At 40.5% G+C, this 27505-nt stretch overlaps 1 protein-coding gene across 5 annotated transcripts in view; it reads right to left on the minus strand.

Annotated features, from left to right (window-relative positions):
- Window positions 1–27298, minus strand: part of BRIP1 (BRCA1 interacting DNA helicase 1) — a 164349-nt gene extending 137051 nt beyond the window's left edge. For 4 of the 5 annotated variants that reach the window (XM_089772173.1, XM_089772175.1, XM_089772176.1 and 1 more), the window contains exons 1-7: window positions 27195–27298; window positions 25170–25252; window positions 24759–24890; window positions 23129–23240; window positions 19452–19646; window positions 18261–18388; window positions 13458–13580 (exon numbers count right to left, since the gene is read on the minus strand). In XM_089772173.1, the coding sequence (XP_089628299.1) occupies window positions 13458–13580; window positions 18261–18388; window positions 19452–19646; window positions 23129–23240; window positions 24759–24851 (651 nt within the window). In that variant the 5' untranslated portion in view covers window positions 24852–24890; window positions 25170–25252; window positions 27195–27298. The remainder of the gene's footprint in view (window positions 1–13457; window positions 13581–18260; window positions 18389–19451; window positions 19647–23128; window positions 23241–24758; window positions 24891–25169; window positions 25253–27194) is intronic. The other variant, XM_089772174.1, reaches the window with a different exon arrangement.
- Window positions 27299–27505: the final 207 nt, after the last annotated feature.

The following is a 27505-nucleotide window of genomic DNA, read 5'->3' on the forward strand; positions in this document are numbered from 1 at the left end:
GCAAGGCTCAGAGATGGGGACCAGGACAGCAATAATCCCATTGAGGCAGCAGTGTTGGAGAAAGGGACATCTATCTACTACATATTTGAAAGAGTGAGTTTGTCTGTCTGTCTGTCCATTCCCACAGCTGTGTCCTTTGCAGCTGCAGCGGCCACAGAGAGGCACTACTGTCCCTTGGCCCCAAGCTCTTGCGGCGAAAGAAGGTGGAATACTCCTCTCTTCCCAGGTCAGCCTGCATGCTGAACTCCTCGTTCTAGCCCCACCCCAGGGCAACGATTTTAACGAAGAAAAAGAAAAATTGAGTTAAAGACCTGACCAATGCCAGGAAAATCTTCTAGCAATAAATACCAAATATTTTCATCTACACATTTTGTCATGAAATACCTGACATATTTTAAGATTCAAAATTAATTGCACAATTGCTTATGTTTAAAAAGGATTTAAAGTTTATTAATACAGAAATTGAACACATCTGAAACTCTTTGATCTCGCAACACTGGGAAACTGGGTATGCCAGATTAAAGAATGTGCCAGGCCCAGGAGGGGGTGCTGCAGGGTGTGGGTATGAGAGGGATGCAGGTGGTGTGCTTATATGACTCTGCACCCCCTGCCACTCCCATATCTTCAGGGGAAGCGCATTGCTGCACTGCAGTTCCCCCAGCAAAGCCACTTCCTTCTCTACCTACCAGGGTCCGTATCACAGGATTAGGGACACCTGAAATACGGAAGTGATTGTTTATGAGAGAACTCCTCCCCCCATCACCATAAATTAAAATATGACTAAGACTCTATATTAAACCTAAGTCTTGCCCCTGCAACAAGCTCCATCTTGGAAGACACATGCACTTATGAGTGACAGTAGCAGGAGCAAGACCTAAAATTATACTAGATTCAACCAGTAGCAAAAAAGAAATCTTAGGTCTTGTCAACATTGAACATGTTTTACAGGCATAACTTTATCAATAGTGAGAGTGGGGGGGCTCGAGAGGAAGGGAGGGTTAAACCAACTGTTATCCAGTAAAAGCCCTAATACGGATGCTACTAGTATAAGAAGCTGTATGTTGGTTACAGTTGATTCCACTTTGGCAAATGAAGTAAACTATACCAGCACACTGAATTTTGCATCTTTAACTGTGTTGGCAAAGTTAAAGCAAATTAACTTTTAAATGCAGACAAAGCCTTACTATTCCAGAACTGCCTACTGCTATCAAACAAATTTCCCTTTAAAATATTCCCACCTCCATTTCAAAACATAATAAAAGATCCTACTTGGTAAATAACTTCATGCCCTTCCACTTTTAGAAATAAACTAATGACCTTTAAAAAAAAAAATCATTCTGCTCCCTCTTCAACTATAGCTCAAAAAAGTAAAAGAAAAGCAGATTGGTTTCTTTACTAAATATGTATTTTTAAAAACTGGTCTAATGTTGCTTTGAGAAATCACACCATCCCACAAATATGCAAAGTATTATAAAGTGCTACATGGGATGGTTCTATTTTTATACCACATTTTCATAAGCATACAAAATTTAAGAGCACAATGTATCATGATAAATGATGAGATTTCAATAATACCCATAATTTGGATTAAAAACCAGCATATACATGAAATACTTGCTTTACAGAGGAGTTTCAAATCATGGCTGAAAGCCAATGAGAATGAAGAATCTGTCTATCCCATTACAGCACTTCTCACTTTTGTCTCTATTTCTGGGCACCAAAGCATGTTTTAGTTTCATTGCCAGCTGAAGTGTATTTCAACAAAAAAAGGCAAAAAGAGGTGAGAATGTAACTGGAGGATACTTTACTGATTTTTTCTCAAGACCTTTTCATTGGGATCAAGGGAAACTATTATATTTAGGAAATTACCCTTATTTTCCCTTTAAATGAAGCCTAAATTTTACAATTCCTCTGTTAGATTAGATTTGCCAGGCCATTCAGAGCTATACACATGGAAACTCTCGTGGGTAATCGTGTCCTCCAGAAGCCAAAATGCCCCCCCGCCTGAAAGACTGTGATTAAAGCTGTGCTACTGAATTTCTGGGAAGCCTCCTACCATTTCAGCACGGACAAAAATCACATTTTAAAAGAAATATTTAGGTAAACTGGCCAATTGACCAATTCCAATTTCTGCAGGATAGATTATTTGTGCTAGTAGGCGCTAAAAGTCTTTTTGAGACTAGGCATTCAGTTCCTAAGAACTGTCAATATGTTGCACTGATCAACAGTTACTTTGTTGGACTGTGATACTAAGAGGTTCCTAACCTAAGTGTCAGCCAAGCTAGAATAAGAGTAACCTGACGTAAGGTCTTCAGGAGACTGGACAGCTATTTATTAAAGCAGGGGACTAGGAATAAGACAGACAGAGTTCTAGTACTGACTGCCACGTGCTTCCTTGTAATCTCCTTTACCTCAGTTTATTCATTTGAAAATAGGAATAAAATTCATTCACCATCACAAGAAGCGCCTTTCTATCCCAGAGCCACACAAAAACATTAAAACATATCCTTAGACCATAATAATGATGTTAAATACCGGTTAATTTACTACTCGAGTAGTCGATGGAAATTCCATTGACTACTCGATAGGCACTTCCGCATTCCTCCTTTGAAATGTACAAAAGCCCTAGTGGGGGCTCTTGTGCATTTCAAAGTGGAAACACCCTCATGGAGCCTGGGATCAGCAGGAGACTCAGAGTACCCCGCTGACCCCAGGCTCCATGTGGCGCTGCCACTTCCAAATGCCACATGGAGCCGGGGTCAGCTCAGGAGTCCCCAGCTGACCCGGGGCTCCAGGCGGCACTGCTACTTTGGAATACCATGGCAGCATTTCAAAGGGGCAGCACCGCACAGCTGATGCTGGGCTCTATATGGCACTGCCCCTTTGAAACACCGCAGCGGCATTTCAAAGTGGCAGCACCTCACTGAGCCTGGGATCAGCTGTGCTGCACAGCCCCTCTGAAACGCCACTACAGTGTTTCAAAGGGGCAGCTCTGCACCGAGCCCGGGGTCAGCTCCATGAGGTACTGCCCCTTTGCAATGCCCCCACGGCATTTCAAAACAGCAGCGACGCACGGGGACCTTACCGGGCTCCATGCAGCGCTGCTGTTTTGAAGTACTCCCTCTTTCTCCCTATCTGATAGAGGCAGCCAAGGGGAGGAGGAGGAGCAACTAGTCCTTAACATCCTTCTTATGGTCAAGTAGAGTTGGTCTAAAAATTAGCAACAAGAATAGGCTCCCAAACTGCCAAGGAGGTAGAGGCAGAAAAATACTGGGCAGAAAATTCCCCCTCTCGTTTTTCTGATGAAAGAATGTAACCGGCCAGTGAGCTGATTTTCCATCTGGCCTTGTTACCAAAAAGAGTAAGAGGTAATGAAAATTGAGCTGTACATCTCTGAGATTTTTGCATGGAATTGCAAAAGCAATTGTGCTTAAGGCCAAACCTGCAGCCAAGGAGTATAGAACAGAGAGGAAATAAAGAAGGATTCTCAATGGTCAGACAGAGCACTGCCTCATCTCTCCACTACTCTATTATCAAAATGAGAAAAGAAAGGAAAAATATGAGACTCAAATAGCTTTGGAAGTTTTATACTATTTTTTGTTTATGAAACAATGCCAAGAAAATGCTGTGTAGTAGCCTAATATAATGAGAAGTCTAATAAAACGAAGTGGCATTTAGAGGATGTTTACACTCGGGCTAAAACACTGTTTAACAATAGTGTAAACATTTGGGCTCAAGCTGCAGGCCTGAACCTGAAGAACCTCTACATTGCAAAAAAAAAAAAAAAAAAAAAAAAAAAGCCTCTTAGATCAAGCCTCATGAGCTGGAGTTAGCTGACACAGGCCAGCTATGGGTGTTTAATTCAGTCTAGACTTACTCTTTCTTACATTTTGTCCACCAAACATATTTGGTTACCTGTACTTAAAAATCCTAGGTGTCCTGACTGACCACTCACTATGCCTAAGCGGAGGCTGAAAGGAAATCTGGCCTCCCACCTTAATTGCCTTGTAAATGTCAAGTGCCAGGGCGGAGAGAGTGTGATCTACCAGTTCTGTCTGTTTAGTCTACTACATTTCTAAACTAGTCCAGCTCTGCTCAGTCAGGCCTTGTCTACACCACAAGATGAGGTCAAATTCATTAAGGTCGATTTTTTAGCACTCGATAGTGTTCTGCACCCCCATTTGCTGGGAGAATGCAACTTTCCCTTCCGATAGGAGCCTGAGGAGAGGAGAGGGGCTGGAAGTGGTGGCAAGACAGGGACTCCTGCAATCACCATGTGTCCGGTACCTCTCCTCTCCCATTTGCTCTGAGAGTGCAACTTTCCCTTGCCACGGTAGTATTTGGGGAGGAGGGGAACCAGATGTGGTAGCAGGGTAGAGGCTCAAACCACACTTTGTTGAGGATGAGCAACCAGAGGTGTCTCAGTGGTATCAGTGACATAGCTTCCCCTGCTTCATCCAGCTTGCCATGCCCTGTATCAGTCTTCTTGGAATCACACAGAATGACAAGTAGCAGATGCTGACTAAGTATGGCCAGAAACCTTATGCAGCAATGATTTGTAGTACAATGATGCCAAGTCACTCACTGCTGCCTTAGTGTGGAACAGTATCCTATCATGGGAACAGAATAAGGCAAGCTCCACAGAAACCATGTGACAAATACAGTATAATTAAAAATATATATTTGATGTAGTGAAAATAAACCACATGGTCTTGTTGGTCAACCAGTTTTGAGATTCAGATTCTCATTGGACAAGTCATCTTTCAGATAAAAACAAATTGACACACACACCTTTTCTGACCTATTTTGAAACATTTCCATCAACACATTAACCACCCAATCAATTACACTGAACAGTTGTCATAGTATTCTGTACTGCGAAACAACTGTGATCCAACCAGCATCTTATCTGCCTATTCAAAAAAGGAGTTAATTAAATTTCTGCCGATTTACATTTATTTATCCACATGTAAAACTTGAAAGATCATAATGGCAAAAGGGTTTACTGCTTGATAATCTCACTCTTATACAATCAGAGGAATTCAACTGTGCTATGTGCCTTATAATGCCCCCAGGGTTTGAATGGTATGCCTCGCTGCCTGAATGTAAAGAAATAAAAGAGTAAGTGTGCGTGTTGCCACTTGTTAGAACAATCATCAGCATCTTCCCTAGCAATGTTCATCGGTATACACTGATAGTTATGGAAGAAATGTGCTCAGTTTCCATGTGTTTTTATTATCATATTTGATACATTGACCATTTGTCAATTTGTTTGCTATGTACTTTACTTGCAGATACCTTTATCATTTTAGCTTTTGGAGCAGAGATGTCACCATTTATGTGGTACATTCTACCTATTTTAAAGCACCGTGTAATATTATTTATTCTCTAAATAAATAATAATATTTATCAAGGAATAGTTTCCACTTCCTTTTCTTGCCATCTTAAAACATGTTATTGTTATGTCAATATTCCTTTAAAAAGACAGCCCTCTCATTATAGACTCTATTACTACTGCTATGCATTAATGTAAATATCACTATAAAAATGGATTGCAACTTCTCATTCACAGATTATATCTACTACATAAACCATTATTTTAGTACAATCATATACATTAAGATAAATTGTTCCACATATCCCTGATCCTCCAAATATCCCCAACTACAGCCCTTCCCACAAAAACAAGAACATTAGATGCATGTTAAATTGAAAGATAAAAAACATACTAGAACTCTAATCAGATATAGTGGCAAACTCAAACAGTGGAATGATGTCCCTAGCCTCTGTTTGTCTGGAAATGGATGACAGGAGAGGGATCCCGTGATGATTCCCTATTGTGTTCGCTCCCTCTGGGGCATTTGGTATTTGCCACTATCAGCAGACAGGATACTGGACTAGATAGACCTTTGGTCTGACCCAGTATGGCTGTTCTTATGTAAATCTCATCTGTTTTAAAACAACCATAAAGGACACTATTTCTGAAGTAGTACAGATCTGCATCCTACATTTCAAAATACACATAATCTCAGACTTCGAGCCTAAATATAGACATCGAAGCTATTTCAGAATTTGTTTTTTTATTTTTCATTTTCGATTCTCAGGTTCAGAAGAACCATAAGAAACAAAGGAGATGTAGATAAACGTTTATCAGGAAATGCAATGTGCTAAGACACAGTTATATAATTTTGGCACTTTTTTTTAATCCTCCCACTAGTGTTTCCATATGGATGTCTCATTTTCCATATTAATTGTACTTTTTAAAGGTTGGCATTTGAATAGTAAATCATTAACAACAGTGCTATAGTGCACCCATTCTTTATCTAGCTTCATTCATCTATTTTTCTTGCCTTCCATAGTTCTGAAATAAATAACTGAACTCTTTATCAAAAGTGGCAATTGTGAAATGGATCATAAATTATTTTATAACCAAAAATTACTTAGGAAGAAGTTAAACAGAGACTTTAAAATCTGAGACACCTGTCTTGCAAACTTAATTTCAAAAGATTTACTGAGACCAATGTCACAGGTGCAGCGGGGCTGGCAGGGGGAGATCAGGAGGAGAAGCAGGGGAGAACCGGCCGGCCGGGACGTGGGTAGGACTGGCCGGGGAGGGAGCAGGGGGAGAGAATCGGCTGGCGGGGCGTGGGACTGACCCAGGCACACGCAGATCCTGGGGTGCTCTCCGTCTTATGCACGGTCCCGGCGAAGCACGAGTGACTCTGGCCCTGGGGATTCCACCCTCGCCTCCCCCCTCGCGTAGTTGCGCACTGCCTGGCTGGCAGACATACTCACACAGCGTGAGCGTTTCTACTAGCCAGGCGGTTCGCAATTACAAACTGATATACCTAATAATAATAATAAACTTACCTAATTAGAAAATACCGAACATTTTACATGTCTGGTATTTTCTCAATTTGTTTCCCAGGCAGAACCCTCAAATATCAGAGTGTCCAGTACAAAACCGGTCACCAGGCAACCCTATTTGCAAGATCAGACCTACACATTATAATGACCTGCTCAAATGTTAACCCAAAAGTAATAGAGATTTTCTTCTGTCTTATTCAGTATAACAAGTAACAAGTATCAGATGGATGGCCATATTAGTCTGAATCCAAAACAAAAACAAAAACCACAAACTTCTGACAAAGTGGGTTTTTGCCCAGGAAAGACTGTGCTCAAATACATCTGTTAGTCTTTAAAGTATCACAGGACTCCTTGTGGATTATTCAATGTGAGTTTTTTTAATGCAAGAAGTAAATTGCCTTTAAAATGAGCTGCAAAATGCTCTTCACACGCTACAAGTTCGTCGTTACTGTTACTACTTGTAAACAATTCTAGAACCCCCAAACCATCTTTCAATTTTTAAGCAAATCCACAGTGAGAAGGTCAATAATGCAAGAAAACATTGTTATTTGAAAACCAACAGCACACTCTGCTGGCCTTTCAGATTTCCTAATGCCACCTGAATTTCAACAGCATGAGGTATTTAAAAATCCCACTTGAAAACCTCTGTAGCCTTCCAAAACAGTAATAAAATTTACTGCCCATTAAAATGAACAGGAGTGCTGGCTCTCTTCTATAAAGAGAGAAAATAATTAACTACCAGTATTTTAAATTAACATCACAACTTTTAGCTTGTTTTGCAGTTCAGAAAGGAAGGTGCAAACCAGACCCAGAAGTGAACAGTTAAAATAAAAAATAATTTTAAGTCACTGTTCAGAAAGATGTGTACAAAAGGTCACAGAGGGTATATCAGGCAGAAAAAAGAGGTTCCACTGGTCATCAGCTCAGGAGTGTTTCCAAAGACAGATTCTTCAAATTAGATTTTTTTAATACACTATGCATTGCAAATTACTATATTTTATTCTAAGTACTGGAATACTTGTAGATGTCTATTACTTGGGAATTACTTAAAAGTCTAAAAAGCAAATAAGAAGGAGAGGGTATCCTTAGGGAAGTTTGAGAAAAGGAAAGACTCTGCCCTCTTAGTTTGTCTGCAAAACCCATGCAGCTCTTCACCCTCATCCCACTTTTTGTACTGGGAGCAACCATCTTGGCATAGCCCTTCAGTAAAAATTCACATAAATGCTATCAAGTACAGTAGTCTCATATATCACAGAAGTGATCCAGCTTTCCTGCATAAGCCCCATAGGACTGACTTTAGAAATATGTCTAATATTCCTTGTATTTTGGTTTTGCTTGAACAACAAACAGCGTTACTTCCCCACACTCTACCATCACCTCCTAATAAAGTGAAGAAAATTCAGACTCCAGAAGCTGCAACAAATTTCAGTGGAAAATTCTGCAAATACCACTGCTATTTCTGAGTCTGCTCCCTTTAAGAAACTTACATTTTGTTAAAAGTTCTGCTATGAAAAATGATCATTTCATGTTCATTCTTCACATCATAATAGAACATATTTTTCATTCTTTCACCTCACCTACCGTATATTCAATATTTACTCCCTATTTGTATCATGCTCAGATTCCAACTGTAAAACTCAGGTCCAGCCTCTTTTACAATAAAATAGCACTGTAATCCATTTGAAAGACACAGATACTAATATACAAAGCTTTACTGCATATACAAGAAAAGCAAAGGACAAGAAAAAAACAAAAACAAGTGCTACAATTCCCAGGAGACCTCTGTTTATTCCTTTGGTCTTGGTATTAAGATTTCCCATAATGCTCTTTAATCCAATAAATCTACTATACATTGTGTTAAACACAGATTAATACATATTGTTCCAAACTCCTATTTGTAAGTGCAGTCAAACGTGACAAAGTTTATAGGCTGATTTATTGAGCAAGTTTCTTTGCTAGTGACTGCAATGGAGAATTTGGCCCATTGTGTTCAGTGGAAATATTTTAAATTATTCAAATAAAACATCTTGGATAGAAACAATTTGCACTTTGAAAGTCATTGCACTTTGATTAATAATAAATAACGTATCCAGTTAAATAACTTTTTCATTAATTATTTAAAAACAGAACTATTCAATGTAACTGAGAAACAATATAGCACTGCATTTGTCAATACATAATTCCATTCACTGCTTCCTTCTACATTAAGGCCAAGATTTTCAAATGTGACTTGCTTTTCTAGATTACTCAATTATAGCATTCCAATGAGAGAGCCATTTCAGAAATGGCTGATTATCTGCTCTTTTGTGGATGGGGAGAAGGGGAAATTCAGACTTTCCTATGACATCAGACTGGGTGTCCAAAAATTGAGGCACCCAAAATTATTTTTAAAAAATCTAAATAAATGAACTAAATGTTTAATTTAATTAAAATATCTAGCTCATTAACACTTTTATTTGTTGGTGGAGTGTGTTTGCTCAATTGCATAAATCAGAAAAGATTTGTCTTTCAATGAAATTGTATAATTTGGATAAACACAATACAAGCAAACTCTAATTTTAGAAAGGTATTGAAGGTATCAAGACCAAAGGTTTTCATACAAGTAGGGGGTTAATTCAATAAAAATCTTTAACAACAGAAATTTGGCTATTCTAGGACCTGAAAAGACATGATTTTTCCATATTTAGCCTCTACCTGTGAAGCAGTTGTACTGAAGGTATTTCCACTGATTTTCCATCACACCTCCACCCCCTGAAGTAGTACATGCTAAACACAGAATCAGTTTCATTGTGCAGTCACAAAATTTCGGTTAGATATTTAGAGCTGAAAAAAATCAATACATATTTCCTAATTTGTCAGTGAGACAGTTCTGAGGTCAACAACTCAGAACACAGAAGTAAAAATGCTCATTCCCATGATTAGTAAACATATTCTGTTCCCACCATGTAAGTGGATATATGAAACCTTCCTATGGCTGGACCATGAATCTAATACCGAAGAAATAAACCTGTGCATAGTCCAACGAAGACACAGAAGTCTGTGAAGCCCTCATAGCAGGACAGTGGCCTATGACAGTGGCATAAAGCTCCAAGTAAACACAAAAAACAAAAACATGCCTTCCAGGGATGTCACAACTGAAATCTGTTCAGTGGAATTCAAATATTATATGAACACAATTTACATTTAGGATTATGCAAAGGGTTTGTTCTTTCCCTTTAATGTGACATGCGGCACAGGAACAGACGGGAAAAAAAAGCTATCATGCACTTATATATAGGTAAAGAGACTAAGAGGTAATCACGTTAGTCTGAAACTGTAAAAAACAACCAGCAGTCCTGCAGCACCTTAGAAACTAACAAATGTATTGGGTTTTAGCCACAAAAGCTCATGACCTAATTCACATAAGTTGGAGTGGAAATTACAGAATTCAGGATATATAAAAAAGCAAAAAGTTACCAGTCAATTGTAGGACCACTGTTAATGAGGCTAATAAAGTCAGGGTGGATGTGTCTTATTCACAGTATTTGGTGTGGAGATGCAAATATCAAAGGCAGGAAAATTGCTTTTGTAGTGCATTATCCAGTTAAGATCTTTATTCAAGCCTAAGTTAATAGTATTGAACTTGTAAATTAACTACAGTTCAGCTGTCTCCCTATGTAATCGGGTGATAAAACTCTTTTGTTGAAGGCTGGCTGCTTTTAAATCCATTATTGAATGTCCAGGGAGGTTAAAATGTTCCCCTCTAGGTTTGTATATATGTTACCATTCCTGACATCTGATTTGTATTCATTTATCCTATGGCACAGAGACTGTCCCTGGTTTGACCCATGTATATGGCAGTGAGGCACTGCTGGCAATTGCTGGCATATATCACATTATACAGGTATGAGAGCCCCTGATATTGTGGCTTATGAGCTTAGGTCCTGTGATGGTGTCACTTGTACAGATGTGTGGACAGAGTCGGGTTTAGCTCATAATCTAATAAATGTGTTAGTCTCTAAGATGCCACAGGACTGCTCACTGTTTCTATAAAAGTAAAAATTTTTGATTTTCTAAGTTACAGGGCTATGATTGCACCATAGCAGAAGGCAACATTTAAGTTAATTCTATATCCAGTAAACTGTGTAAATATGTAAGAATGGTAGAATACAGTAATAGTAAAATAAAATAGTTTTAACATTTTAGGCACTTGTGCACTTTACAGGGCAAGTTTTATCAAGCACAGAATGATTTTTATCAAGCACAGACAAACTGATGAACATGACTTGTTGTGGGGAGGAAAAGTCCACATCATTTTGTAAAGGGAAATCATGCCACATCAATCCATTAGAATTCCTTCAAGATGTCATCAAATATGGACAAGGTGATAAAGTTGTTACACTCTATTCACTGTAAGAAAGCTTTTGGCAAGTTTCCTCATCAAAGGCTCTTAAGAAAAGCAAGGACTGAAAGCATAAGACTGAAGGTTCTCTCATGGATCAGTAATTAGTTAATAGAAAACAAAAGGTAAGCATAAACAGCCAGTTTTCACAAAGCCCCAAGGATCAGTACGAGGAACAGTGCTGTTCAACATATTAAAAAATAATCTGTAAAAAGGACTAACCAGAGAGGTGGCAATGACTGAAGATGATACAAAATTGCTCAAGATAGTTAAGTCCAAAGCAGGCTGTGAAGAGTTACAAAGGGATCTCACAAAACTGGGTGACTGGGCAACAAAATTCAGTGTTGATAAATGAAAAGCAATGTCCTTTGGAAAGCATAATCCCAACAATGCAGACAAAATTATGGAGTCTAAATTTGCTGTTACCACTCAGAAAAAGAGATTTTGGAGACACTGTTGATATTTCTTTTAAAACATGTGATTAGTGTGAAGCAACAATCAAAACAGCAAACTAAATATTAGGAACCATTAGGAAAGAGACAGAAAATTCCATAATGCCAGAAGAGGTAGAACTGGAAAAGGTACAGGAAAAAGCAACAAAAATGATTAGGTGTATGGAATAACTTCCATATGAGGAGAGATTAAAGAGAGACTAGGGCTGTTCATCTTGGAAAAGAGACGACTGAGGGGGGTATATGAAAGAGGTCTATAAAGTCATGAATGGTGTTGAGAAAATGAACAGGAAGAGTCATTCATACCTTCACATAATACATGAACCAGGGGTATCCAATGAAGTTAACAGGCAACAGATTTAAAACAAACATAAGGAAGTACTCTGTCACACCATGCACAGTCTACTTGTGAAACCTAATGCCAGGGGATGTTGTCAGGGCAAAAAATGTAACTGGGTTCAAAAAGGATTAGATACATTCATAGAATACACGTCAATCAATGGCTATTGCCAAGATGCTCAGGGGCACAAACCCCATTCTCTGGATGCCCCAAAACCTATGATTGCTACAGTCTGGATCCAGACGACAGAGGATGGATCACTCAAATTCCCCTTTTCTATTCATTCTTTCTGAAGCATCTGGATACTACTGAGCAAGATGGACCATTGATCTGACCCAAAATGGCAATTTCTTATGTTAAGTGGGTTACTTCCTCAAATGAAAAAAAGACAAAACAGCAACAGCCTACCTCTAAGCACAAAAACAAATAAAAACCCTTCAAGTCTTACCCAAAATGATTCTGCACAAGTTCTCAGACTAACAATGAAGGCAGGGGTGAGCAAAAGGGCCTCCATGGGCCAGATCTGGCCTGCCAACAGAGTTGATCCGGCCCATGGAGGCCCTGCCGCTCCCCCACCCAAACGGGAATGGGGAGAAGCACATGAAGCTTTCTCCGCCCTGCCAAGAGCACGTAGTTCCTGGCAGGGCGGGAAAAGACTTTGCGCGCTCCCCCAGCCCCAAGCCTTGATTGGCCTGGGGGCAGGAGGAGGCGCACGCAAAATTTCCTCTGCCCTGCCCCCATCCTGAAGGAGCATGTGGCGCTTAGAAGCGCCACGTACTCCTGGCAAGGCAGAAGGAGGCTTCGCACACTCCCCCACCTCAGGCCAATCAGGGCCTGAGGGTGGGGGGACATGCAAAGTTTACTCTGCCTTGTCCCCACCCTGCAAGGAGTGTACAGTGCTTAGAAGTGCCATGCACTCCTGGCAGGGTGGAAGGAGACTTTGCATGCTCCCCACCCCCAGGCCTTGATTAGTCTCCTCCCAAAGTCAGGGGGCCTGGGCACCTAGGGGAAACCTCTGGGGGGGGACAAAGGTGCTCTCCCATCCCCAGACCAATTATGGTCATTGGGTGGGGAAGCAGGGAAGTATCCTTATGAGGCCCCACCCCTTGCGGTGCAGCCCAGGACCACTTCAAAAATTTCTGAAGTGGCCCCCCGCCAAAAATTATTGCCCGCTCCTAAGTTAAAGGATAGGACATTCCAGAATTGCAGACTCTTACCAGAAGACTTTCCCTCCAATTCTTTCTAGAATGAATCATGGGATAAGTCTGCAAAGTAACTTTAAGGTGCTAGATCGTGACGTAGCACAACACTTTCTGAGAATCATCTTATAAACTGGCCTTTTGTGCACAATTTCTTTATTAAAAAAAATGTTTGTTTCTTAAACTAAGAAATGTCCTACGAGATCCATACTACTTACTGTTTTTGGAGAAAATGAATTTTTTTCTGAATGAACAATCAGTTCTCCATTTCTTCGCTGTTGATAAACTTCTAGAGCATCAACAAACTTCACTCCTTTTGCAAAACAATGACGTTTTCTTATCTGTTGGGAAAACATGCAACATTCAAATGGATAGCAACAAAGATGCGGCATTACATCAGAGACTTAAACTAAACTAGTGGACAAACATTATTATAGTAATTTTAATTTTTTTTCTTCATTCTATACTTGTTTCAGAAACTCAGTGCATTGTTAATATCCACCAGTTTTTCCACATCTAACATAAGCTAACCAAAAATTAATAATTTAAGGCAAGTTAATTTAACATTTGTACATCTCAGTTATCAAGACAAATATATATCTTAACTTCTTTTAAAAAACATTTGGTTTTGCAAAATAAAAGCAATAAATGATCATGAATTATTTATATAACCGTGAAGTGATATTTGATTGAGCCTTCTTTAAGCAAAGTAAATTAACAATATGCCACCACCACTACCTTCCCTACTATAGAAACCTATGTCACAGGTTTGACATCTAGTTTCAAAGATGCAAATGGATGTTTATTTTGATGTACTCAATCACAGAACAAAGGGAAGTCCTGTGGCACCTTATAGACTAACAGATTTATTGGAGCATAAGCTTTCGTGGGCAAAGATCCACTTCATGATGCATCTGACAAAGTAGGTCTTTGCCCACGAAAACTTATGCTCCAATAAATCTGTTAGTCTGAATCTGCAAGAACAACGAGAAGTCCTGTGGCACCTTATAGACTAACACGGCTACCTCTCTGATACTTGTCATTAATCATAGAAGCTGAACTCATTTCTTGCAGAATTAGGCCACAACCTTACAAATATATGTAGCTCCTAAGTCCTACTGATGTCAATGGCTCTCTGGGTATAAGTATCTGTACTAGAGGATTCCAATATAGGACGGAGGCCAAGAGAAGCAAGTAGTGTTACAAATGAAAATTACTGAAAATTACTCCATGAATTATTATTAGTTTCAATGATATACTACATTAGACTAAAAGATTTCTGTGGAAAAGGAAGAAATTACTGCAGAAGAAAATGTTGGGACATGAAGTCAGCTTCAAACATCTTAATTTGCCAAATATTTTGGAAACCAATAGACAAAAATAGTTAAATTCATAAATATAGAAGCTGGTTCTATTTCTGAAAGTTCCAGTGGAAAAATGAATAGCATATTAAATAAAAAAGAATTAGAATCCTTCAACAACAACAGTTTTTCTTTATTAATGAACTAGCACATTTACCCAGCTTTGCTCACATTCTTAAGGAAGAGCCCAGGATAGGGGACTGGGGATGTGGGGGATGCAGGAATCAGGGTCAGGTAGTGAGGAGAGGCTCTGGGCAGGGGACAGTGTGTATAAGTAAGGTGATAGTTGGGGAGGCCAATACCTCCCCCCTCGCCCTCAAGATTTGAACCAGGGCTGGTTGCTTTTTCTCTTCCTGTCCCTGTCAGGGAGTGAAAATAAAGTGTATAGCTCATGTGCCCCTTGTACTCCCCAGTCAGAGTGAGGAATGCTGCAAACTGTGCATTTTTCCCTGGCTCTCTGGCAAAAGGGAACAGCCAGTAATGTTCCTGTATGAACTGGGGGGAGCTTCAGGCCCCCCACCACTAGGCCTTCCTAAAGGGCACCTGCCTTATGATTCTGTCTCTTTTCTGTATGGCTTTATAAGCAACCCTATTCCAGGCACATCCCATTTTCCTGGCACAACCAAACCATTATGTTGCTTTAAGTTGTGATCAGAGGAAGCTGTGTACCAAATTTGGTCATCCTAGCTCTTATTGTTTAGGAGGAGTTTTTTAACAATGACAGATATCTGTGATTAGTTCTCCTCTACAGCATGTCTTCTTGCATTATTTTCCATTGTTATATGTATTGATAAAACCTATAGGGTTGCCAAGCAATTAAAAAAATAATTGTGCTTAATCACAATTAAAAATAGTAAAATATCATGTATAAACTATTTTTGGATGTTTTTCACACTTTCAAATATATTGATTTCACTTACAACACAAAATACAAAATGCACAGTGCTCCCTTCATATTATAAATCTTTGGACTGTAAAAATAAAAAATTGTATTTTTCAATTCACTTAATAGAAGTACTGTACAGGCTGCACATCTCCAGTCCAGCACTGTTGAGACCTGAACAGAGAATTTGTCAAACCATGGAAGGTCAATATTGTCGAGCAGCATTACCAACACCTTCCACTGCTCACTGGGCTCTTTGAAGACATTTAGGGGGTAAATTAGAGCTAAGTAACAGCACAGAACTCTGAGAGCCAGGACTGGTGGCTGTACACAAACTTTATGGGACTATGGAGAAACATGGTCATACCCTTGATAACTGGACATTTGACTAACTAAAATCATGCCAAACTAGGGTTGCCAGGTGTCCAGTTTTTGCCCAGACAGTCCAGTAATTGCACCTCTGTCCAGTTAAAAAAAACAGAAAATACCGGACATGTAAAATGTCCGGTATTTTCTGTTTTTCTCAGATGGAAGGCAGGCGGATACATTTTTCCCCTGACGCATCTGGCAGGGGGAGCGGTGGAATTTAAAGGCGCATCAACTTTTTCTTTTCTCAACAAGTTTGGTCTCCTGTTTGTTTTTTGGGTTTTTTTTGCTCAACCAATTTTTTTCTCCGCCATGTTCGGGATTTTTTGTGAAAATATCTGGCAATCCTATGCCGGACCAAAAATGTTGAAAAAAAAGAGAGTGTACCAGACCAGTGAGGTTCAACCTGTAGTTTAATCCCTTTATTATGAAAGTTGAACTTATAAATGTAGAATTATGTAGAAAAATAACTGGACTCAAAAATAAAAGTGTAAAACAGAGTCTACAGTCCACTCAATCCTACTTATTGTTCAGCCCATCATCCAAACAAGTTTATTTACATTTGCAGGAAATAAAGTTGCCCACTTCTTGTTTACAACATCCCCTGAAAGTGAGAACAGGCAATCACATAGCACTTTTGCAGCTGGAGTTGCAAAATATTTATGTGCCAGATGTGCTAAAGAGTAATATGTTCCTTCATGCTTCAGCCACCATTCCAGAAGACACATGTCCATGCTGATAATGGGTTCTGCTCGATAATGATCCAAAACAGTGCAGATCGATGAATGTTCATTTTCAGCATCTGAGGCAGATGCCACCATCAGAATGCTGATTTTTTTTTTGATGGTTCAGATTCCATAGCATCTGTATTGAAGCATTGCTCTTTTAAAACTTAGGAAAGTATGTTCCACATCTCATTTTTCCTCAGATTTTGGAAGGCATGTCTGATCCTTAAATCTAGGATCTAGTGCTGAAGATATCTTTAGGAATGTCACACTGGTATCTTCTGTTCTGTTTTGTCAAATCAGTAGTGAAAGTGTTCTTAAAACAAACATGTGGTGGGTCATCATCCAGCACTGCTACAACAAGAAATATATTGGAGAATGCAAGTAGAACACACAGCAGAAGATATTGAATTCCCTGAGGGAGAATTGTATCACAAAATGAATTAATGCATTATATTTTTAACAAGTGTCATCAGCATGAGAGCATGTCTTCTGCAATGGTGTCTAAAGCATGAAGGGCATATGAATGTTGACTATCTCTGGCATGTTAATACTTTGCAGTGCCATGCAAAAGTCTGTTCCCACTTTCAGGTGATATTGTAAATAAGAAGTGTGCAACATTGTCTCCCATATATGTAAACAAACTTGCTTCTCTTAGCAATTAGCAGAACAAGAAATAGGACTGAGTGAACTTTTAAGCTCTAAAGATATATATTGTTTTGTTTTTTAATTCAGTTATGTAATAAAAAAATCTACTTTGGTAAATTGTGCTTTTGTGATAAAGAGATTGCACTACAGTACTTGTATGAGGTGAAATGAAAAAACTATTTATTTTACAGTGCAAATATTTGTAATAAAAATAATAAAGTGAACACTGTTCATTTTATATTCTTTGTTGTCATTGAAATCAATGTATTTGAAAATGTAGGAAACAGCAAAAAAATGTAATACATTTCAATTGGTATTCAATTGTCTAATAGTGCAATTAAAACCACAATTAATGTTCTAAATTAATGACATGAGTTAACTGTGATTAATCAATCAGAATAATTATTGTACAGACATACAATAGAAATATACATGAAATGAATGGCAAGGAAACAAATTCATCCTATAGGTAATTACTCTTCAAACAAGTTAAAAGTAGTTTTCTGATGCAATAATATTAAAACACAATACAATGACAACTAAAGTGCACCTCAGTAATACAAAAAAGCTAAGGCATTTGTGATACCAATACTGACCATATAACAGAAACTTTAGCTTTTTACATAGGATGAAATTTCTCTAGTGATAAGAATTTGGTGGGATATCAAGAGGCTTGATAATGTATATTAGATTATTAGCACATATGTGGAAGAGCATTTAAATGCCTAAGAATTCTTTTCTTTGACTTAATGTTTATCAGCAATTATTGGTGAGCAGGCTTCAGAGTTTACAGTATTTAAATTTTCTATGTACTAGCATGCACCAAGTAATTTATCTCTAACAAGCTATTGTGGAAATTTAAAAACAACAATGGACTCCTTTGTAACAATAGCAAAAACAAATAAAAAAGTAATAAGCTAATTTATGGCTGTGACATTACCAGCTAATCTCGACTTCTAGTACTGCAATAGTGATCGATATTAGACAATCTTGTTTAATTATGCCTGGATTATTTTAATGCCAATACATTTTGCTCACCTGCTGCTCAGTTTCGAATAAACGTATCCTTTTCCTGTCTACTTGAAAGTCGTCATTTTCATCTTTATGTAAAGATGCCCATTTTTTTGCAGATAATTTTGAAGACAGTGTGACTTTTCCACTATGTTCTGTAACAGGAGTATTCATTACCACAAGAGCATTAAATAAATGTAAATAACATTTCCAGTCATGAAACTTATTCAGAAAAAATAGTTGAGACTCATGTTGGACAGTAATATTGGTAAACCTTTCTGGACCCTGTCTTCCATCACTACAATGCAGGCAAATTTATACAGGAACAATCATTAGCATAGTAGCAAAATGCTAAATTGCATGAAAAAAATGGTTTCCTGAGGGAGGCTTCCTAACAGAAGAAACATAACAAGCATGACACTAGCTATTAAGTTTCCCTTCTAAGATTGATTTCCTCTATATTGATAAGGAAAAGATACATTTTTAATTGCACCGTTGGTAAATGATACATGGTTTGAAAATGTCCATCATTAACAGGTGATAAAATTAACTTTTTTTACTTTGAAACAGCAATGAAGGGCACAGCAAGTGGTGTTTGGCAGAGATCAGTTTTGGGACCGAATCTATTCAATATCTTCATCAACAATTTAGATAATGGCAGGCCTGGAGCACCCCCCAACGTAAGGCAGTGGGCTGCTCTGGCCAAACTGGCCCGCCATGGGTGGGAGGCACCCACTCTTTCCAGCCTAGAGCACCCATAGAGTTCTCCAGCACCTCTGACTAAAGTCATAATGCTGAACTGTGACAGCACAATCAGTGAAATAGCCACAGACTGTCATCAGTAACAGAGGGTTTGTAGATTCACTATAGAATTAGGCAAAAAGAAAGATAAGAATGCAGTAGAAAAAAAAACGTCAATAAAATCAAGGAAATGTGGAATTACAGAAAAAATTACACTGATTGTTTATGTATTTAATTATTAAATTTAGATGTCTGTTTCCTCCACACAAATTAATATGATTTGGACACTTGGAAAGAACAGGGAACTTTAAAGCCAGGAGCCATTAATGACCTAGAAAAAACATGAGGGGGACAGCATGATGAAAGAAGCATTTTTGGTTCACTGCTGACTTGTGTAGCATTGGCAATCATAAGACAAATGAGAACCCACAATCTGAATACTCAGCAAAAAAGCAGAAAAAAATACTCAAAAGTTACCTTTGTCTGTTGAGACTGTTTCACTTTTTATGGAAGTTGCTGCTTTACAATCAGTGAAAGAACAAGAGGCACCTTGGTTCACATCTGCAGAAGTGTCATTAGACACTGCCTGGGAATGGCATCTACAGTGACATGGCAAAGATGGCTCTGGTTTTTTGCATTCCTTTTCACATGAGAACTCATCCAGTGACTTCTCTAAAAGCAGGACAGGAGAAGGTCATTCTTCTCTTATAAAACTATAACCACTATTGTAGAATTAGGCTCGCCAATACAATAGGAACAAGTAGGTAACAGTCAATTTTGTTGGGGCTACAGCTTCTAGTCCAGGGGTGGGCAATAATTTTTGATGGAGGGGGCACTCCAAGAATTTGGCAAGTGGCTGAGGGCTGCACTCTCTCATTATGTTAATGGAAGAGATGCAAGGGTCGGGGATGGAGGTTGGGTGCAGATGTGAGCTTGGGAATGAAGGAGAGGATAATGACCTGGGGCAACAGACTGGGATAAGGAGGCAGTGCAGGGTCTGGGAGCAGAGTGTGACCTGTGATAGAGGTGCAGGGGTTTGGGTTGTGACCTGGGACAAGGGATTAGGGTGCAGGGTCTGGGAGAGGTATGGGTGCAGGAGAGGATTCTGGCCTGGGGGAGGGGTGCAGGAGGAGGGAATGCAGGACCTGGGAGGGGTTGTGACCTGAGACAGAAGTGCAGGAAAGGGTGCAGGGATCTGAGTTGTGCCAGGGACAGCAGATAGAGGTACAAGGTCTGAGAGGGGGTTGTGACCTCAGGAGGAGTTTAGGAGGGAATGCAGTACTGGGAAGGTGTATGGGGCCTGGAGAAGGGGTGCAGAAGGTTTGGGTTACATGAGGTAGGGGGGACAAAAGGGAGAAGAGAGTTGAGGGAGGGAGAGGATGAGGTGCCAGAGGCAGGCTGTGGCTGGGAAACCTTACCTGGCTCCCAGCCAGCAGCCCAGCAAGTTCCTTAGACAGGGTCCCTGCCTTCCAGGCCCTATACTGATCAGGGGAGCTGCAGAGGCCATATTTACTGCTCTGTATTGAATGCTGTAAGCCCGAGGGATGAGGGGCACTTCACATGCAGTCTGTCCTGCAAACAGACAGTTGCTTTTGGCTGAAATTGGCCAATAGGAGCTACTGGAGGTAGGAGCAGCTTGAGAAGCCTGTCTCCCCACCCTCCAGCCTCTCAACATTCAGAAACACAAATGGCCCTGCAGACAGCTTTCCTGAGTGATGAGTGGGGGTGGGGCAGGCAGGGAGCTGTCTGAGGCTCTCTCAGGCCACATCCAGCAGCTTGGTGGGCTGGACCAGCCCACAGATTATATTTTGCCCAGCCCTGTTCTAGTCACTCTCTCCATAGCAGTTACACACCTTTACAAACTAGCTACGTGGAAGTCACTTACAGAAACCCTACCCATTCAGCTCCAAAAAAAGTACAATAGTCCCTCTGAGTTAGTGTTAAAATTATATAATACACAGGATAAGGAAAGAGTGTCTATACAGCTGGGATAGAGCTTAAAAGTACAAAGGCTTGTTTAAAAGTAATTCAATATACTTATTATATAATCAGCAATAACCGAGAACAGATTAATAATTTAATAGTACAATTTAGATATTAGCATCCAAGTATTGGGGGTACATCACTCATGAAAAGCTATACAGAGAGTTGGTTGTAAAACACACATATAGGAAAGTGTGGAAATTGTCCCTCAGTAATGGAGCATTTAGAATACGTTATCCTTTAGCAGATATAATCCAGAGAAATATTTCCATTACTTTTCAATTTCACTTCTCATCAGTACACCAGCTCATTTCTTTTGGTATAGCCAAGGTCCTATGATGCGTTCTAGCTAGATGTGATAGCATCAAACACCATGAATTGCAGCATCATACAAACGTAAGGTTGACTAAGTCTGCATTCTGGCAACACATGCTCAATGCTTGGGTCCCATGCACCCAGAGCACTGACAATCTGAGCATGAGTTTGGTTCTCATAGCTTCTAGTATCAACCACTGGCATAAGGACTAAGATGGAGATTTAGCTCTATTCCTGAAACTAGTTTTCTGAGGTTATCCACTGACTTAGTTTATGTAAGAATGCAGACAACCCTGGTCAATTTAAACTGGACATATGGGCATTTTGAGTCTAGCCTATCAAGTTACTTTCCTATCATGCTAATAATATGTTTGTTTTAATTTAGATTAATTCAGTAATAGCTGTAATGCAAGAAATCTTCTAAAAGCTGCTCTCAGCATTCCTGTAGGCCCTGTGTTAACTTGACTTATGTCTGGGTTCAGGTGTAATACACTATGCCTTATGTCTGCCCAAGTTTGTGAAGGCCCGCTAATACTAACACAGCAGCACTCAAGTCCTTGGGGGAGGGCTTTGCCATTAACCCCCCAGGGTACAGGTCCATGCCCTTTTCTAGCAGGGACCAAGACATGTTGGTATATAAGAGTCTAGCAAAAGCCCCAAATTAGTGGTCCTGCTGCTTGTGCCTGTCTGTGGGCATATACTGCTTGCCTTCCCCCCACACTGCCAACCACAAGCATGTTGGTGCCATGTACTGACTGGGCTGTGTGGCCGTCCAGATTCCATTAGGTGTAGGAGCAGCATGGGGGAAGTACAGCCCAGCCCTAGGCTGTCTCGTGAGTCGGGTTCTCCTGCAGTTCAGTGGCTCCTGCTGTAGGGTATAACAAGATGGAACAGCCTCTGAATGCACTTTCCAATGAGTGCCATGTCTGTATTACCACCAATTAGAGGGCAGGGTTGCACTTGAATGAAAGAACATACCTACGCTCACAGTCCAGGTCAAGTAATATGGGTTTATATTTGATCTTTTGTCCATGCTGCAACACATCGTCTGCAAGATCAGCAGAAGCTAAGGTAGCAGATTTCCGTGGTTGAGACAGTTTCACCCAGATACCGGTCATAGTTTATTTATGGTTTCCTGGGACTGAAAAAGGGGAACTTAGGTCTGGACCTTTCACCCGCACAGGACGGTACGAAAAATACCCTCAGAATCAACAGATGTATTATTATATAAAAGTCCCAAATGATTGGTTCAGGCTGAGTTGAGTAATCAGGACACCTGTTGCGACAGATAACCACAAAGGCCCTGGCAACAAATTGACGTATATGATAATAAGTTAAGAGCAATGATACACTGACCAATAGGAAAAGAACACTTCAGCATTAGAAACATCCCCTATCGACTATGCATAAAACATGTTAGCGTCAGCGTTACTTAGTATAAAAGTGGGACCCCAGTCCAGGTGCAATAGGGAGGAGAAAATGTCATCTTTGGAAGGGCCAGAAGCATGGCCCCTGGTGATAGGGAAGGTAAAGAAAATGAGAAAGATGATGGGCTAACACCTAAGATTGTTCTAGAAGGAATGATGTAAGTATATGGTATGGAAATATGGATGGACATTCCCTGTCTTATGAAATTGGGGTGTTTGTGACTGTGCCAACTGTATTCATAAACTATAAATATTGTAAATATACAAGAGTTTCTATATTGTGAGTGTTGCAACCATGCACATCAGGGTTCCCAACCATAGTATAATTGAATACTGGGCCTGATCCTGGGACAAAAAACCTGTCAACCCTAAAGGTGGGTCATTAGAATTTAAACATAATCTTAGATCAGGCTACATGAGATGATTTACCGTGAAGAGACTGCTGCCATGACAATACAGAACATAGTAACGCCAAACTTTTACCACTTCCTGTGGGGCTCTCCAACAAACAATGTTGCCTGGAATTTAGCCCTTTAACAATCTGAAAGAAAAAAATAAAAAGTGAACTGCTCAGAAAAATAAATTAGTATTCATGTTCTCTCTTTGGGAAGGGAAGGACTATATTTATATTAAGGATGCTAAATTTAGATTAATCAACTAACCTAAGAGTCAACGTAATTTGCATCAACTATTCAATTAGTTGATAAAGGCGCCTCTGCCTTTGAAATGTAGCAGCAGTCCTGCTGGCTCTTGCTACATGTCAAAGGTGGAAGCGCCACAGGGAGCACAGCCAGTGGGAGGACTCAAGCAGTCCCCCGCTGGCCCCACGCTCCCTGCTTTTTAAAAGTAGACGGTATCTTGTACATTTCAAAAGCCCTGCTCTTCCTACATTTCAAAGGCGGAAGTGCTGACAGTTCGCCACTGTGCCTCTGCCCCTTCTCCCCACACAGACAGTGCTGTGGGGAACCAGCTTTTAAGCCAGCTCCCCCAGCACTAGATCCTGCTCCCCACCCTTGCTCCCTCTCTCAGAGAGGCAGCAGGGAGGGAGTAGTAGAGTCACTAGTTTTATGTTTATCACATTCCCATCAGCAAAGTGCAGTAAAGCTTCTGTGTCAGCAACAAGACAGCAATTAAGACAGAAAGAGAAGAACATCTCCAGCTGAAGCCACAGGGATTTTTTTTAAGATAGGCTGACAATAGTTTCCTAAATGAAATTTGATAAAGTCAAAAACAAATCTTCCAGGACCACAAGTGGTCATTAGCTCTTGGTTTTCTCTCAACCACAGACATTTGTAACATCTCTCACTGCACTGGGACATAGGTTCAGTAGTGACTCAAATGTCACCTCAGACCTACCTCCCCAAATACCATCAACATCTGATGGAGCTTGTCTACACTTGAAACACTACAGCAGCACAGCGCTTCACTGTAGACAGTAACTGCACGTAAATAATCTATCTACGTGATAGGTGATAGTTACATAAATGGATAATTCTTCTGTCAACCTAGGACCATTTACATTGAGATTAGGTCATCTGAATGATGTCACTCAGTGATGTAGTTGGGTTAATGTTAGTGTAGACCAGGCCCATGTAAGAGTCTGTTTATCCTCAGTGACAAAGGAGCAAAGAATGATGGCAGGCCATTAAATGCTTCTGTGTCATAATTAAATTTAATAAAATGTGGAAGATAAAACATCTCCTCCTTCAATAAAATGAAAATTTATTGGGTTGGTACTATATCTTTTGATCAAAAGATGACAGGCATTTTGCTGAAGCCTTTTCCTTTTGCATTCCTATTGCATTTGCAGTATCAAATAACTTTTATCTAATTAAGTAGGCATGCATTATGTGCACATCCTTTCAACGTACATTTAGTATAAACATTTGGGCATATGTATTCACTCTACTACTCCAAAAATGTAACTGAGCTTCCCCCACATACATGGAGACACTGGAGGTTCTTATTTGGTATCTGAATTCCCTTCTATGTATTGAACACTATAGCACTATATATACACACTATTAAAGCAATAGATTTCAATGACAAGTTTACTTACTGAATTCATCATAGCAAGCTGTGAGGGGTAAGCCTTGCAAGGAAAGTTAATCTTCACCCCACCAATGGTATATTCTGATGCCACTGAAGACATTGTCAAGGTTCTTTTCCTTTATTTATTTCAAATTTACGTCTGCAATAACAAATGAGAAATGTTGACAAATCAACTCTACCTCTGCACTTATCAAAAAGCTGCAAACATAAGGCACCAGATAACACTGAGTATAAATGGTTACAGTGATTTAGGGACTAGGTGGGTCAGGATATTGGCAATGGTGGGATATAGCGCTTTACACCTACAGGTCACCAGTTCAAATTTAGCCCATCTTAGTAATGACAGCAAGTTATTACCATTTGATGGCTTTTCAGTAATTTAACACAATAATAATTACTAACATACTGTATGTATTACCTTTTGGAATGTAGCCACTCAAACTGAACTTTGGCCAGGATATTGGATTAGCACCCCAACTCCTGTGAATAGCAGTCTGGGATCTTTAATAATAAGAAACAAACAGTTCCTCAGTTTTACAAACACACTCTATTTAGCTTGAACCCCAAGACAGTGAGCCCTGTACTTACATGGCTGAGAACAATGGTTTCCAGACAAGATTTTCCATCTTTATAACATTGTATAAACATTACAAGACACACTATACCATCTAAGCATTAAATGTTTTAAATAAACAGTTCATACCTGTTATTACTAATAATGAAACTATTAAGAGAGAAAAATAATTTACTTATCCCTATTTACATAGTATTAACTTCTTGAACTCATTCCACTTAGGCAATGAAAAGTAAGAGTTGAAAATGCTGTATAGTCAGTTTCACTTTCATGTTCAAAAGCTGCAATGTTTGGATTTCAAACACTGGAGAGGAAATACAGGGTAGCTTGTTTATAAATAACTAACTGTTTGCCATTTTTTAAGCTTGAAGGAAACAATTCCCTCCCACGGGTCTTTGGTTATACAAAAGCTTCTTTTTAAAAAGTTAAAATTTGGGAACAAATTTTGCAACATACCTTTCATTGATTAATTCTCTAACTGAAGAGTTTCAGGGGGCTTCCACCAAAAAGCTATCATAATGACTAGTATAACACAGCCCCACCATAAACCATCTCACAGGAATGAATGGAATGTGACAATCTACCATTACCCCCACTACCAAAAGAGATGGTCCCTATTGCCAAATTTAGAATACAGCTGTCAAAAAATTGTTATAATTGTATCCATACAGGCTAGCCATCATACATTTTAGTAGTTACACACTAGCTCCCGGGGAGTGTGGCCAGCAGCCAGTGTGCTCCCAACTGCAGTGCCCACTCCCATAGCCATATTTTAAGCTGCCAGCAGCCAGCACATGCCAAAGGCCATATTTTAAGCTGGCTCCCAGTGCATACCTGCTCCCACCTGTCACCCAGCTCCCAATGAGCCAGCTGCTGCCTCTAGTACAGAGACAGCCACCAACTCCCTGGGAGCCAGGCTGTAACTATTTGATTAACTAATAAGCTCATTACCCATTTAAATGGCTACACACTCATATCTCCAGTTTAGAAAGTGATTCCTCAAATATACTCAGAAAGGCACAGTCCCTCTTAAGCAAAGAATGATTTGTATTACACCCAAAGTTGCTAAACTTTGTTTTTGCAAGAAAACAAGGTCCCTAGTTGAAACGCTTCAGCTCTAAATAGTCAAATAAACAAGCAAGGGCTGCAGGGAGAGGGATGCAGGACACAGTCCCCAGCTTATTTAGCCTGTTGATCTTGTGGGGGGTTGTTTCATTTTGCAACTTACAAACAGTAAACAGTTTTGTATTGAAACTGATGCGCTAGTAAAACGTTTTGTGGGAGTGAGATGGGAACAAGGCGCCCGCCCTAACTTTTTTTTTGGGGGGGGGGGTGGAACAGCAGGAGGGTAACGTTGGTTTGCTTTTTTATTTTCTTACTCGCTTCACATATTTTCTCCCACCCTAAAGAGAACAAATTGGGGAGGGGGAGCTTGTGTGTGTCGGGGGGGGGGGGAATCGCTGCACATTCCTCAAGGAAGATTTCAGGGGTTTGTGCCGATTCCCTGAGCTGAGCAGAGGGGAGGGGAGGCAGCCAAGGGGTCTGCCCCATAAGCCTCCCCGGGGGGGGGATAGCCCAGTGTCTGCTCCCCCCTTGTGGCCCCCTGGGGGGGATGGCCCAGGGGTGCGGGGCAGTGGAGAGGCGCCACAAACGCCCCCCCCCCCTCCCCGAACAAGAGCTGCCCGCCCCAGGCCAGGACACGGGAAGCTCCCGCAGCCCCAGCGCGGAAGGAGACCGGTCCCACAGCGCACTCCCCTCCCCCAACTCCATTTTGAATTCCCGTCCGGCAGCTGGCCACGCCCCCCGGCCCGTACCCGCGGGAGGAGGGGGGGGGGGGAGAGAAGCTCCAGCTCTGCCCGGGCCACTTACCTCAGCGAGAGCGGCCGAGCCCACCCGCCCGTCAGTTCCTTCAAGTCTTCCCGCCTCCGGGTCGCCCACCCCACCAATCACAGCGGACAGGAAGCCGCTCCGCCGCAGCCAATCAGCAGCCGCCGCCCGCCAAAGAGCTCCCGCCTCCGCCCCTCGAGCCTGCCGCCAACCACCGAGGCCCACATTGGTGCCCAGCAGGCGCCTGAAGTTGCCTAGGTAACCAAGGGCAGGGGCGGTGGCGCTGAGCTCTGCCCCGCCCACTTTCCCTTTTCTTTGGGGGAGGGGCTCCTCCCCTCCTCCCGCTTAGGCTG

This window comes from Pelodiscus sinensis, chromosome 21 (assembly GCF_052426305.1).
Source record: "Pelodiscus sinensis isolate ZL-2025 chromosome 21, ASM5242630v1, whole genome shotgun sequence".
In the NCBI taxonomy this organism is placed as follows: Eukaryota; Metazoa; Chordata; order Testudines; family Trionychidae; genus Pelodiscus; species Pelodiscus sinensis.